Raw genomic sequence first — 14071 nt, forward strand, 5'->3', positions numbered from 1 at the left:
CACACTTCCACAATCCTTTGTTCTGTGCTGTGTGCGCGCGCGCGCACACACACACACACACATTACCCAAGAAACAACTACTCAGTTCCATATTTTGACTGTTTTTCAGTTGATATATTTCCACAATTATCTTGTTCCATGCTATGAACACACTTTATTACGTCACATAACGCACAAAAAACCTGGTACGTAAATATTTCAGCCATTTTGTTTTCTACCAGTCTAACTGCACAGCTATGTATTGTGTTAGGTACACACCAGTAATCAAACACAGATATGTATAACCACACCTTTCAGATGCCGCTCTGTCAAACTAACGTCACCATCTTGATGTTCTATATTCTGTACAAGCTAGTACACACACTCAAACAACTGTCACATGAGCAACTACACTGTAAACTGACACAAACACAACTTATATATCAAATTATTTGTTCTTGACCTCACAAAATATAACCTTCTTCAAGAAGGTCAGTATATATTTTTAGATCAAGACACATCATGCAAAGTGTAAAAGTTTTAATATGCACACTTTTTGTGAAAAATTGAGTTGATGCATATCTCTCTTTTTTAATTGTACAGGTTTAATCTATAAAAAATTATGCATGTTATATATTGTTTAATCAAGACATCGTGCAAATGTAACATTTTTAATATTAACGTTGTTTGTAAAACAATTTTTGAGAAATGTCCAGTTTTTATCTATAATTTGTTTTTAATGTATCTTAAAGGTAGACTAAAATCCAACAAGAGCCTTATGTGTTGGAAAGATGCATACCTGGACCACCATGACATACTGACACTTTAACAAATGAAAAACACGTAATTTTAGAATTAATAAAAAAACCGTGATTATTCCTGCTAACTGGGGGCAGCCATTTTGTTTCATTTTTGTGACGTCCAGTGGTATAGCTTAGGGCGAAGTGACGTCAGCTCAGGTCCAACTTCTCTATTATGCACAGTGTAAACAAATGCTCTAATTTACGACAAGGCGCTTCGTTTTCATCAACCTGACTTGTAAAACAACATAAATGAGTTGATAGTATAATAAACTATTTAACTAAATATATTTCCGTTTGCATCAATATAACGAAATGGAGTTATATTATTTTATTTTTTTTAAATCCAAAGAAAAAATGCATATTATTAGGTAGGATACGTTCGAGCAAAAACGACCACTCACGATACCCAAGTGATAATTTCTTTTCTCTGGGACTACGTAATTGGTCAGTTTTGTGATTTTAGATGGGAAAGTCTACTTAATCAAGGGTTTTACAGAATTACTTACAGTAATAAAGCTGGTAAAGACCATTACGATTTGAGGTTATCACACAATACCCTGTGATCTTCATAAAAGAGTCTGTTTAGTGTGTCTAGACACAGTGTCTAGGGACTGTCTAAATATACACCTGCCAATCAAGAACCACAGGTACAGGCCACGGAAAGAAAATACCAATTAAGCAAGAAAACACTCTGACTATTATTTCAGTACGTGGGTTAATTTATATACAAAATATAATACAGTTATTTCAACACTATGACAATGGTCGTTTATTTTGTATTGAAAAATAAACCACATATACATGTTGCTGTGTTACTGGGATGAATATTATTACAGAAGTGCGATGCATCCGCAAAAATCAGGTATGTTTTGTTTCTTCAGTTCGAAGACTAATTCCTGACGTGACATGTTAGGTATTACGTAACCACCAGCTCGCCAGAGGGCGTATTTACTGGGATGGTACAAAATGGCTGCGCCTGTTATATATAATAGCTGTCACATTTAACCGTTTTATTAATTAACTATAAGATTATACTTGTTGATATTAAGAAATAATGTGCATTATGTATCGTTGAATATGCACACCAGTCCAAAAGCCTTGCTTTAGCATTCCTTTAACACATTTTAATTGATTTCGTAAAATGGCTAAAAATAGTAATTTTTTACTACTATGATTTAAACCAAACATAAAGTTTCCTTTTTGTCCTGATATATGCATATTAACACATTTTAATTTATTTCGTAAAATTACTAACAATAGTAATTTTCTACTACTATGATTTAAACCAAACATAAAAAGTTTCCTTTCTGTCCTCATGTGTGAAATGCCATGTTTCAGAATTTAATTAAATTAAAATAATTATCCTGTTTTAGAATTTAATTAAAAAAAAAGAAGAAATAATAATAAAAACAATTCTTAAGTTGTGGTTTGTAACCCATTACGACACAGTTACTCGCACGTCGATATTTCAGCTGTTTTTCTGCGCGATCGCCTCTCTGATCTGTCTGTCGAGCTCGGCAATGATCTTGTCCTGCGTCGTGTACACGCCCGTACGCAGAAGCGTGTCACGCTCCTCAATGAGTCGCGTGATATGGTCATCCAGGCTCGCGTTCAGATCGCCCTTCAAGTCGTTCACCTGGCGCGGACTGTTTATCAGGATGTTCGAGTCCGACAGCTGTTTCAACTTCTCTTCCTCCAGCTGTCGTAATCTGAAAAAAAAGTAAAAAATATCTCCAAAGAATATTCCAAGACTGTTGCCACTGTAACAGGTTTTTTAACTGATATAACATATTAAATACATTTAAAAGAAATATTTTTACAGAATATCAGTGACTATATACGGTATAGTAAGTTTCTGGTTGGCCTAATGTTCTTGGATTTTACCTCTAATGAGTTCCAATGTATTAAAAACCCCACCCATATACTGGATCTACACGGGCAGTGTTTTAACCTGGGTTAAATCATTACAACATATTAATGTATTGCAGGTTAATGTCTCTGGCCTATGATAACATTTAATTTTAAAATATTTTGATGACATATTAGCTGTAATCTATTTCTGAAATATTAAAAAAAAAAAAAAACCCTAAAAAAACCCCACAATTTAAAATTCATACATTATGGCCCTGCAATTTAGCTCCACTTTTGCACTGCGTAGATGGTTAAAACAAAAACTCATGTAAATGGGCCTATATATTACGAAATAAAATTAAGCTTTAGCTGCTAAACATGGTTATGCAGATCTAATTGTGTGTAATATATTTTTCATTCCTGCACACTAAATTAAGGACATCATTTACATGTACATACTGGGAAACATAAAAGGAAATTGCTTAGCTAAATTTATTTTTACCTAACCAGTAAATGAGTTACGCAAATTTTCAATTCTCAGTGGCCTGCTGGTTTGTTTTGTTTAAAGACACCACTAGAGCACATTGATTTATCAATCATCTGCTATTGGATGTCAAACATTCGGTAATTCTGACATATTACCACTACATTTTTCCATTAGTAGCAAGAGATCTTTTATATGCATTACCCCACAGACAGGACAGCACATATGACAGCCTTTGATATGCCAGTCGTGATGCACTGGCTGGAACGAGAAATAGCCCAATGGGCCCACTGACAGGAATCGATCTCAGACCGACCGTGCATCAAAGAAAGAAAGAAATGTTTTATTTAACGACGCACTCAACACATTTTATTTACGGTTATATGGCGTCAGACATATGGTTAAGGACCACACAGATATTGAGAGGAAACCTGCTGTCGCCACTTCATGGGCTACTCTTTTCGATTAGCAGCAAGAGATCTTTTATATGAACCATCCCACAGACAGGGTAGTACATACCACGGCCTTTGATATACCAGTCGTGATGCACTGGCTGGAACAAGAAATAGCCCAATGGGCCCACTGACAGAGATCGATCCCAGACCGACCGCGCGCTTTACCACTGGGCTACATTCCTCCCCACTGCCCGTGCATCAACGGAGCGCTTTACCACTGGGCTACGTCCCGCCCCACTGACCATCAATCGAGCGCTTTACCACTGGGCTACGTCCCGCCCCACTGGCCGTGCATCAAGGGAGCGCTTTACCACTGGGCTACGTCCTGCCCCACTGGCCGTGCATCAAGGGAGGGCTTTACCACTGGGCCACGTCCCGCCCCACTGACCATCAAGCGAGCGCTTTACCACTGGGCTACGTCCCTCTACCACTGGGCCAGGTCCCGCCCCACTGCCCGTGCATCAAGGGAGGGCTTTACCACTGGGCTACGTCCCGCCCCACTGGCCGTGCATCAAGGGAGGGCTTTACCACTGGGCTACATCACTCCCCACTGCCCGTGCATCAAGGGAGCACTTTACCACTGGGCTACGTCCCGCCCCACTGACCGTGCATCAAGGGAGCGCTTTACCACTGGGCCACGTCCTGCCCCACTGACCGTGCATCAAGCGAGCGCTTTACCCTGGGCTACGTCCCGCCCCACTGGCCGTGCATCAAGGGAGCGCTTTACCACTGGGGCACGTCCCGCCCCACTGGCCGTGCATCAAGGGAGCGCTTTACCCTGGGCTACGTCCCGCCCCACTGGCCGTGCATCAAGGGAGCGCTTTACCACTGGGGCACGTCCCGCCCCACTGGCCGTGCATCAAGGGAGCGCTTTACCCTGGGCTACGTCCCGCCCCACTGGCCGTGCATCAAGGGAGCGCTTTACCCTGGGCTACGTCCCGCCCCACTGACCGTGCATCAAGCGAGCGCTTTACCACTGGGCCACGTCCCGCCCCACTGGCCGTGCATCATGGGAGGGCTTTACCACTGGGCCAGGTCCCGCCCTACTGACCGTGCATCAAGGGAGCGCTTTACCCTGGGCTACGTCCCGCCCCACTGGCCGTGCATCATGGGAGGGCTTTACCACTGGGCCAGGTCCCGCCCCACTGACCGTGCATCATGGGAGGGCTTTACCACTGGGCTACGTCCCGCCCCACTGGCCGTGCATCATGGGAGGGCTTTACCACTGGGCTACGTCCCGCCCCACTGGCCGTGCATCATGGGAGGGCTTTACCACTGGGCCAGGTCCCGCCCCACTGACCGTGCATCATGGGAGGGCTTTACCACTGGGCTACGTCCCGCCCCACTGGCCGTGCATCATGGGAGGGCTTTACCACTGGGCCAGGTCCCGCCCCACTGACTGTGCATCATGGGAGGGCTTTACCACTGGGCTACGTCCCGCCCCACTGGCCGTGCATCATGGGAGGGCTTTACCACTGGGCCAGGTCCCGCCCCACTGACCGTGCATCATGGGAGGGCTTTACCACTGGGCTACGTCCCGCCCCACTGGCCGTGCATCAAGGGAGCGCTTTACCACTGGGCTACGTCCCACCCCACTGACCATCAAGGGAGCGCTTTACCACTGGGCCATGTCCTGCCCCACTGACCATCAAGGGAGCGCTTTACCACTGGGCCACGTCCCGCCCCAGTGACCGTGCATCAAGCGAGCGTTTTACCACTGGGCTACGTCCCGCCCCACTGACCGTGCATCAAGCGAGCGCTTTACTACTGGGCTACGTCCCGCCCCACTGACATTGCATCATGGGAGGGCTTTACCACTGGGCTACGTCCCCGTCCCACTGACCGTGCATCAAGCGAGCGCTTTACCACTGGGACAGGTCCCGCCCCACTGACCGTGCATCATTGGAGGGCTTTACCACTGGGCTACGTCCCGCCCCAGTGACCGTGCATCATGGGAGCGCTTTACCATTGGGCCAGGTCCCGCCCCACTGATCGTGCATCATGGGAGCGCTTTACCACTGGGTCAGGTCCCGTCCCACTGACCGTGCATCAAGCGAGCGCTTTACCACTGGGCTACGTCCCGCCCCACTGACCGTGCATCAAGCGAGCGCTTTACTACTGGGCTACGTCCCGCCCCACTGACATTGCATCATGGGAGGGCTTTACCACTGGGCTACGTCCCCGTCCCACTAACCGTGCATCAAGCGAGCGCTTTACCACTGGGACAGGTCCCGCCCCACTGACCGTGCATCATGGGAGGGCTTTACCACTGGGCTACGTCCCGCCCCAGTGACCGTGCATCAAGCAAGCGCTTTACCACTGGGCTACGTCCCGCCCCAGTGACCGTGCATCAAGCGAGCGCTTTACCACTGGGCTACGTCCCCGTCCCACTGACCGTGCATCAAGCGAGGGCTTTACCACTGGGCTACGTCCCGCTCCACTGACCGTGCATCAAGCGAGTGCTTTACCACTGGGCTACGTCCCGCCCCACTGGCCGTGCATCAAGCGAGTGCTTTACCACTGGGCTACGTCCCGCCCCAGTGACCGTGCATCATGGGAGGGCTTTACCACTGGGCCAGGTCCCGCCCCACTGACCGTGCATCATGGGAGGGCTTTACCACTGGCCAGGTCCCGCCCCACAGACCGTGCATCATGGGAGGGCTTTACCACTGGGCCAGGTCCCGCCCCACTGACCATGCATCATGGGAGGGCTTTACCACTGGGCCACGTCCTGCCCCACTGGCCGTGCATCAAGGGAGCGCTTTACCACTGGGCCACGTCCCGCCCCACTGGCCGTGCATCAAGCGAGCGCTTTACCACTGGGCTATGTCCCGCCCCTCAGAGGCCTGATGGAGCAGAAAAACGTCTCACCTGTTGAGTTCGTTTTTGATTTCCTGGAGTTCCTTCTTCTCCGAGTTGACGACGTCCTTCTCCTCGGCAGCCAGGTAGCGCAGCCTCATGTGCTCCAGCTCCTGCTGCTGCCGCTTCAGATGCGCCTTCGCCAGATCCTGCTCCTTCTGCTTCAGGCGCGCCAGCTCCTTCAGGGCCCGCCCCCACTGCTGCTTGTAGTGTACCTTCGACTTGGTCAATGCGTCCAGCTTCCTCTCCAACTCAACCTGGCGTGAAAAAGAGAGTACCGTAATACTTGCACCTCTGCATGTCTAACTCTGCCACTTGCCAAATTCACCAATTGCAAATTTTAGGAACAAATGGTAAATTTTAGTTTAATCTGGCGAAAACAATTGGTCGATGACTGTTCAACAACACCTCAACACATCTTAAACTACAGCAACTTAGAAATAAGCATTCTGAGAGTATTGCTAAAGCAATAAATGTCCCCTACTAGGCCCCAAACATTGTGATATCTCCTAACTAAAAGGGCCAGAAGTGTGGAAAAAAAAGAGGATAAATTGTCATGAAAGTCAAACTTGATCTGTAACAGTTCATGATAAAGCTATGTGCAAAATTTCAACTCAATATCTTGAGGCATTGTGAAGAAAAAACAAATCTGGCAAATAAATATTCTTATCTCCTAAGTTCAAGGGCCATAACTTTGTGAAAAATGGGCAAATCACCACTAAAGTCAAACTTGATCTGTAACAGAACATGCTAAAGCTATACACAGCTAAAAATCTTGAGGTATTGTGAAAAAAAGTCCCAAAACCTATATTTGGGACAGACAGACAGATGGATGGAGACGAAACCTACAGACCCCTCCGTTTGGACAAGTAGGGGACTAATAACACCAATATTAAACTTGTTTAATGACCCTTTAGTTTAAAGTTTAACTTTCTAATACAAATGATGAACTATAAGCTATACAGTTTAAATCTATTTAACTGTATACTTTGTGTTCCCAATAACGAAATGAAAACATATATGTCATCTCCTGATATTTGACTAAACTTGGCAAAAAAAATTTTGATCGGCTTTAATTTTACTTTATTATAAAATTAACCTTTAAATGAAGGTTACTTGCCAGGGACCTAATTCACAAAGCTCTCTTAGGCTCTGCTGGACAACAAAGCATCCTCTTTGCAAGTCTTTTAGCACTGCACTGCAATATCGCAAAGTTGCGAGAGTTTAGTGAATTAGGCCCCTGGTGTCTCACATAGTTATTCTCACACGTAGTTGAGAAATTAAAACAAATACTTGTAGAAACCGGTACACTTTCTACTAACCTTTTCTAGTGTGAGCAAGTTGATTTCTGACTGAAGTCGAACCTCTGGCTTAGTGTTTTGCTGTTCTTTGTAAATGGCAAATTCTTTTTCCAAATTCTTATACTTCTTTTCAGCATCCAACAGCTGAAGGTAGAATCGAAAAGAGTCCTTTACAGTGTAAGCAATTTGTTAAAATTACAACCACCAAATAAAATTAAGTTAAAAAAAACTTTCACAAAATTTGTGTTATTTGAAAACTGGCCTTGGTGGCAAAGTCCTTAAGCCATTGGACTACAGGCTGGTAGGTACAGGGTTCGCAGCCTGCTACCGGCTCCAACCAAGAGCAAGTTCTTAAGGGCAGATGTAAGGCCACTACACCCTCTTCTCTCTCATTAACCACTAACCAACTAACCCACTGTCCTGAACACACAGCCCAGATAGATGAGGTGTGCCCAGGACAGCGTGCTTGAACCTTAACTGGATATAAGCACGAAAATAAGTTGAAATGAAATGAAAAGGTATTTTAAATGAATTTGCATTAATAATCTAGTATAGAAGGAAGAAGGAAATGGTTTATTTAACGACGCACTCAACACATTTTATTTACGGTTATATAGCATCAGACATATGGTTAAGGACCACACATATATTGAGGGAGGAAACCCGCTGTCGCCACTTCATGGGCTACTCTTCGATTAGCAGCAAGGGATCTTTTATATGCACCATCCCATAGACAGGATAGCACATACCACGGCCTTTGATGTACCACTCGTGGTGCACTGGCTGAAGTGAGAAATAGCCCAATGGGTCCACTGACTGGGATCGATCCCAAACTGCCCGCACATCAAGCAAGCGCTTTACCACTGGGCCACGTCTCACCCCCAATCTAGTATAGCTGTTCAATGAAGTTTGTGAGGTTACGAATATCTCAATGATTTTATATTTTGGAAGTGTAACACACTTCAGTTGCTAAAACAATACACGTTTGTGTTTTTTTAGTAGCATACAAAAGTCTTACCTCTTGTTTATACCTAGCAATTATTTCTTCGTATTCTTTCACTTTCATTCTGAAATGAACAAAAGAACTATTAGAAAATATACAAACAATTATAAAAATAAAATATTTAAACATATTTTTGTAGCTGTAAAAGTGGACTTTACTGGGTCTTATAAAGTATGGGGTTACTGTGAATTTTTCATCAAACAAGGAACAAGGAAAAGTACAGTTTTTAGGTGCTACTAAAATCAGGAAATCCTGGGGGTGGGTGGGTGAGAATATCCTGCAATTTTCCATCCCTTATCAAACAGCCAAATATGTCATGTAGCCACAAAATGTGAAGGCAAGCTCAAGTGTAATTTAACTATTTATTACTGTCAAAATACTCATTCAGTACAGTTTGTGATTGACCAACAGACAAAACATTTAATGTGAAGACCCAATATGTACTACGAGTATAGATTCACTGTACAAGCCCACACTGGATTTTGTTCACTTCCACATTTTAACATACTGTGATGTTTACTTCCGTTTTCTAAACACGTGTGTTGCTTTCATCGCCAGCACTTATGAAAGAAAACCATATCAAATGTAGTATTGTTTATTATCTTATAATATATTGTCTGTACTTTTATATTGTTTGTTTTTTTATTTAAAGTTTTAAAGGGACATTCCTGAGTTTGCTGCATTGTAAGATGTTTCCGACTAATAAAATATTTCTACGATTAAACTTACATATTAAATATATTTTCTTGTTTAGAATATCAGTGTCTGTATATTCAATGTGTTTCTGGTCATCTTAATATTTGTAAGAAGCCCAGTTTTTTTTAGGAAATAAAATGAAATTTAACCTAGTACAAATATTACAACGATCAGAAACACTTTTAATATAAAGCCACTAATATTTTATGCAGAAAAATATATTTGATATATAATTACAATTGTTAAAAAGTATCTGTTAGTCGATAACATCTTAAAAATTGCAGCAAACTCAGGAATGTCCCTTTAAGTGTTGCATTGTTTTTTTTCCTTCTTTTTTTAATGTCCAATTTTCATCAGCCTTTAATTTCGCTTGGAATTTATTTTCACAAATTTTATTCAAACATGAAAATAAATTCCACATGAAAATAGAGTATTTTACAGTAAATCATGTCCTGAATGTAATGTGAGAAAAAAAAATAGGTTCTGCAAAACAAGACATGCACAATCAATGCATGAATGAAATCATCGGTTGCAAGATGTTCAGAAGTCTGATTAGAGAAGATATTCTGATACTCTCATACTATTGGAAGAAGGAAGGAAGGACATATTCTATTTAACAACAAACTCAAACACATTTTATTTACATTTTATATGGCGTCGGACATATGGTCAAGGACCACACAGATATTGAGCGAGGAAACCCGCTGTCACCACTTCATGGGCTACTATTTTATCTTTTATATGCACCAACCCACAGATAGGACAGTACATCCCACGGCCCTTGTTACACCAGTTGTTGAGCACTGGCTGGAACAAGAAATAGCCCAATGGACCCACTGACAGGGATCGATCCTAGATCAATCGCCCCCCCCCCCCCCCCTCCCTTACTACTGCAATCTCTTACCTCTCCAGATCTATTTGGTGGTCACAGTCAGACTTCATGCGGTGCGATGCTTCTTTCATTTCCTGCAACTTGCGGTCGTGTTCACGCAGAAGGTCTGCCCTCAGTCGCATCACCTACAGAAAATGCAGCCAAGTTGATTACAAAAACATTATTACAATGTCACTAGAAATCTTAAAGGCATGTTGCCCAAGCATATATTTTTGTCAATGTTCAAGAGAAGCTGCTGATAAAAATTCTGGTGTTGGTTTTGGTGTTTTCTCATCCCAAACAGAGCCCCATGACGGTACATCAAAGGCTGTGAATGTCCTGTCATGTCTACTTTATTGGTAGGAGTAGCCCAAGTAGCAGGTGCTGGTGTTTTCTCATCCCAAACAGAGCCCCACGATTGGTACATCAAAGGCTGTGAATGTAGTCATGTGAACTTTATTGGTAGGAGTAGCCCTAGTAGCAGGTGCTGGTGTTTTCTCATCCCAAACAGAGCCCCACGACTGGTACATCAAAGGCTGTGAATGTACTGCCATGTCTACTTTATTGGTAGGAGTAGTCCAAGTAGCAGGTGCTGGTGTTTTCTTATCCCAAACAGAGCCCCACGACTGGTACATCAAAGGCTGTGAATGTACTGTCATGTGAACTTTATTGGTAGGAGTAGCCCAAGTAGCAGGTGCTGGTGTTTTCTCATCCCAAACAGAGGCCCACGACTGGTACATCAAAGGCTGTGAACGTGCCTAAGTAGCAGGTGCTGATGTTTTCTCATCCCAAACAGAGCCCCACTACTGGTACATCAAAGGCTGTGAATGTCCTGTCATGTCTACTTTATTGGTAGGAGTAGCCCAAGCAGCAGGTGCTGGTGTTTTCTCATCCCAAACAGAGCCCCACTACTGGTACATCAAAGGCTGTGAATGTCCTGTCATGTCTACTTTATTGGTAGGAGTAGCCCAAGTAGCAGGTGCTGGTGTTTTCTCATCCCAAACAGAGCCCCACGATTGGTACATCAAAGGCTGTGAATGTAGTCATGTGAACTTTATTGGTAGGAGTAGCCCTAGTAGCAGGTGCTGGTGTTTTCTCACCCCAAACAGAGCCCCACGACTGGTACATCAAAGGCTGTGAATGTACTGTCATGTCTACTTTATTGGTAGGAGTAGCCCAAGTAGCAGGTGCTGGTGTTTTCTTATCCCAAACAGAGCCCCACGACTGGTACATCAAAGGCTGTGAATGTACTGTCATGTGAACTTTATTGGTAGGAGTAGCCCAAGTAGCAGGTGCTGGTGTTTTCTCATCCCAAACAGAGGCCCACGACTGGTACATCAAAGGCTGTGAACGTGCCTAAGTAGCAGGTGCTGATGTTTTCTCATCCCAAACAGAGCCCCACTACTGGTACATCAAAGGCTGTGAATGTCCTGTCATGTCTACTTTATTGGTAGGAGTAGCCCAAGCAGCAGGTGCTGGTGTTTTCTCATCCCAAACAGAGCCCCACTACTGGTACATCAAAGGCTGTGAATGTCCTGTCATGTCTACTTTATTGGTAGGAGTAGCCCAAGCAGCAGGTGCTGGTGTTTTCTTATCCCAAACAGAGCCCCACGACTGGTACATCAAAGGCTGTGAATGTACTGTCATGTGAACTTTATTGGTAGGAGTAGCCCAAGTAGCAGGTGCTGGTGTTTTCTCATCCCAAACAGAGGCCCACGACTGGTACATCAAAGGCTGTGAACGTGCCTAAGTAGCAGGTGCTGATGTTTTCTCATCCCAAACAGAGCCCCACTACTGGTACATCAAAGGTTGTGAATGTCCTGTCATGTCTACTTTATTGGTAGGAGTAGCCCAAGCAGCAGGTGCTGGTGTTTTCTCATCCCAAACAGAGCCCCACTACTGGTACATCAAAGGCTGTGAATGTCCTGTCATGTCTACTTTATTGGTAGGAGTAGCCCAAGCAGCAGGTGCTGGTGTTTTCTCATCCCAAACAGAGCCCCACGACTGGTACACCAAAGGCTGTGAATGTCCTGTCATGTCTACTTTATTAATAGCAGTAGCCTAAGTAGCAGCAGTTTGTTTCCTCACTTTCTCATCATTGACCACATGTTGAAATGACCATACATTAGACACCGAATAGCCACTTGTTTAAAATGTGCTGTGGTGTCACTAAACAACTATTCTTTTTTTCTCCTGTCTAGACCAACAAATGGATCTGGTACAAATTGAGATCCACAGATGTTTTACAGCACTAAGCGAATTAACATACAAACCTCTTGTTCATTAGCAGCCAACTGTCTTTCTCTCTTCTCCAAATCAAGCAAAGTTCTCTGAAGTTTTTCTTCAAGTCGAGCATATTCTGTCATCTAGAAGAACAAAGAGTCCCACATTTGTTTCAAAACATATAGTATAGCCCAGACATCAACTGACTTAACGGTGTTGAATTAATTTGTACAAGACTGTGGTATTTGTGATTATCACCACAGAATAACATGAACTAAACATCAAAGGTTATCATGCACATACTTAATGAGAGTAAATCCGTTTTTGGATAAGGCAACATTGGAATGGTGAAAATGTTTACACCTCACCCCATGAATTTTTTTATTTTATGTTATTGACTTGAAAACTAATCATGTTATGAATCCTTAAGTAACAAAATAATTTCCTTATAAAAAATGTTTTAAAGTTGTACTTTTGAGAAAGTTAATTATTATGAAAATCTCCAAAAGCAATGCATCACAACTAAAACAGTGAGACTAAAAAACAAGAAGAAAAAACCCAGACTAAAGTCTTAAGTAAATACCTTTGCTTGGTATTTGTGCATATTACTGAATTAAACGTAGCAAATAAAATAATTAAACATTTTGAAATGTTAATATACTCTTCAAAAGAAGAAACGCAAAACCACATTGTCGTAACATTTGGAGAATTGATTTAATTATTGAATGGTGAGTCCGATAATTACCAAATGTTGCAGGATTGTTCACAATTCACTCTAGTCCATTGTGAGTAAGTGATAGGACACACCACCAAGGTCAAGGTCATCTGGAGTCAATACCGGGTGTGGCCTCCGCGTGTGTTTACAACTGCCTGGCACCGCCTGCCCATTGAAGCAACCAGAGTACGGATGACGTCCCGGGGGATGGTGGCCCACTCGGCCTGCAAGGCTGCTGCCAGCTCGGGCAGGGTCTGGGGCTGTGGTTGTCGCTGTCGGAGGCGTCGGTCCAACTCGTCCCATAGATGCTCAATTGGGTTCAAATCCGGTGATATCGATGGCCAAGGAAGGACATTAATGTTGTTGTTCTGTAGGAAAGCCGTTGTGAGACGTGCTGTGTGAGGCCTGGCGTTGTCATGTTGGAACACTGCGTTGGCGTTGGCCATAACTGGAACGATGTGTGGCCGGAGGATCTGGTCAATGTAGCCCTGTGCATTCAGGTTGCCCTGCACGTGGACCAGGTCAGTTCTGCCAGTGTGTGAGATGGCTGCCCACACCATGACACTACCCCCGCGCCGAATCTGTCCACTTCCTGCACGCAGTTTTGCCGCATAACGTTCACCACGACGCCTATACACGCGACATCTTCCATTGACGTCGGAGCAGAAATCGGGACTCGTCACTGAACCACACCTGTCTCCATCGCAGTTGAGGCCATTGTCGATGAATCTGGCACCACTGCAGTCGGAGTCGACGGTGTTGTGGTGTTAAGATGACACCTCGAACTGGACGTCTGGCACGAATTCCTACCTCACGTAGCGGTTCCGTACG

The 14071-nt window shown here is 44.0% G+C and overlaps 1 protein-coding gene across 1 annotated transcript in view; it reads right to left on the reverse strand.

Moving 5' to 3' along the window:
- Positions 1–1830: 1830 nt before the first annotated feature.
- The window catches only part of LOC121378203 (centrosomal protein of 120 kDa-like), a 34250-nt gene continuing 22009 nt past the window's right edge, over positions 1831–14071 (reverse strand). Inside the window, exons 17-22 of the mRNA XM_041506285.1 lie at positions 12576–12668; positions 10336–10448; positions 8751–8799; positions 7754–7876; positions 6444–6688; positions 1831–2491 (exon numbers count right to left, since the gene is read on the reverse strand). Of these exons, the coding sequence (XP_041362219.1) occupies positions 2251–2491; positions 6444–6688; positions 7754–7876; positions 8751–8799; positions 10336–10448; positions 12576–12668 (864 nt within the window). The 3' untranslated portion in view covers positions 1831–2250. The remainder of the gene's footprint in view (positions 2492–6443; positions 6689–7753; positions 7877–8750; positions 8800–10335; positions 10449–12575; positions 12669–14071) is intronic.

Source organism: Gigantopelta aegis, chromosome 2 (assembly GCF_016097555.1).
Source record: "Gigantopelta aegis isolate Gae_Host chromosome 2, Gae_host_genome, whole genome shotgun sequence".
Lineage (NCBI taxonomy): Eukaryota > Metazoa > Mollusca > Gastropoda > Neomphalida > Peltospiridae > Gigantopelta > Gigantopelta aegis.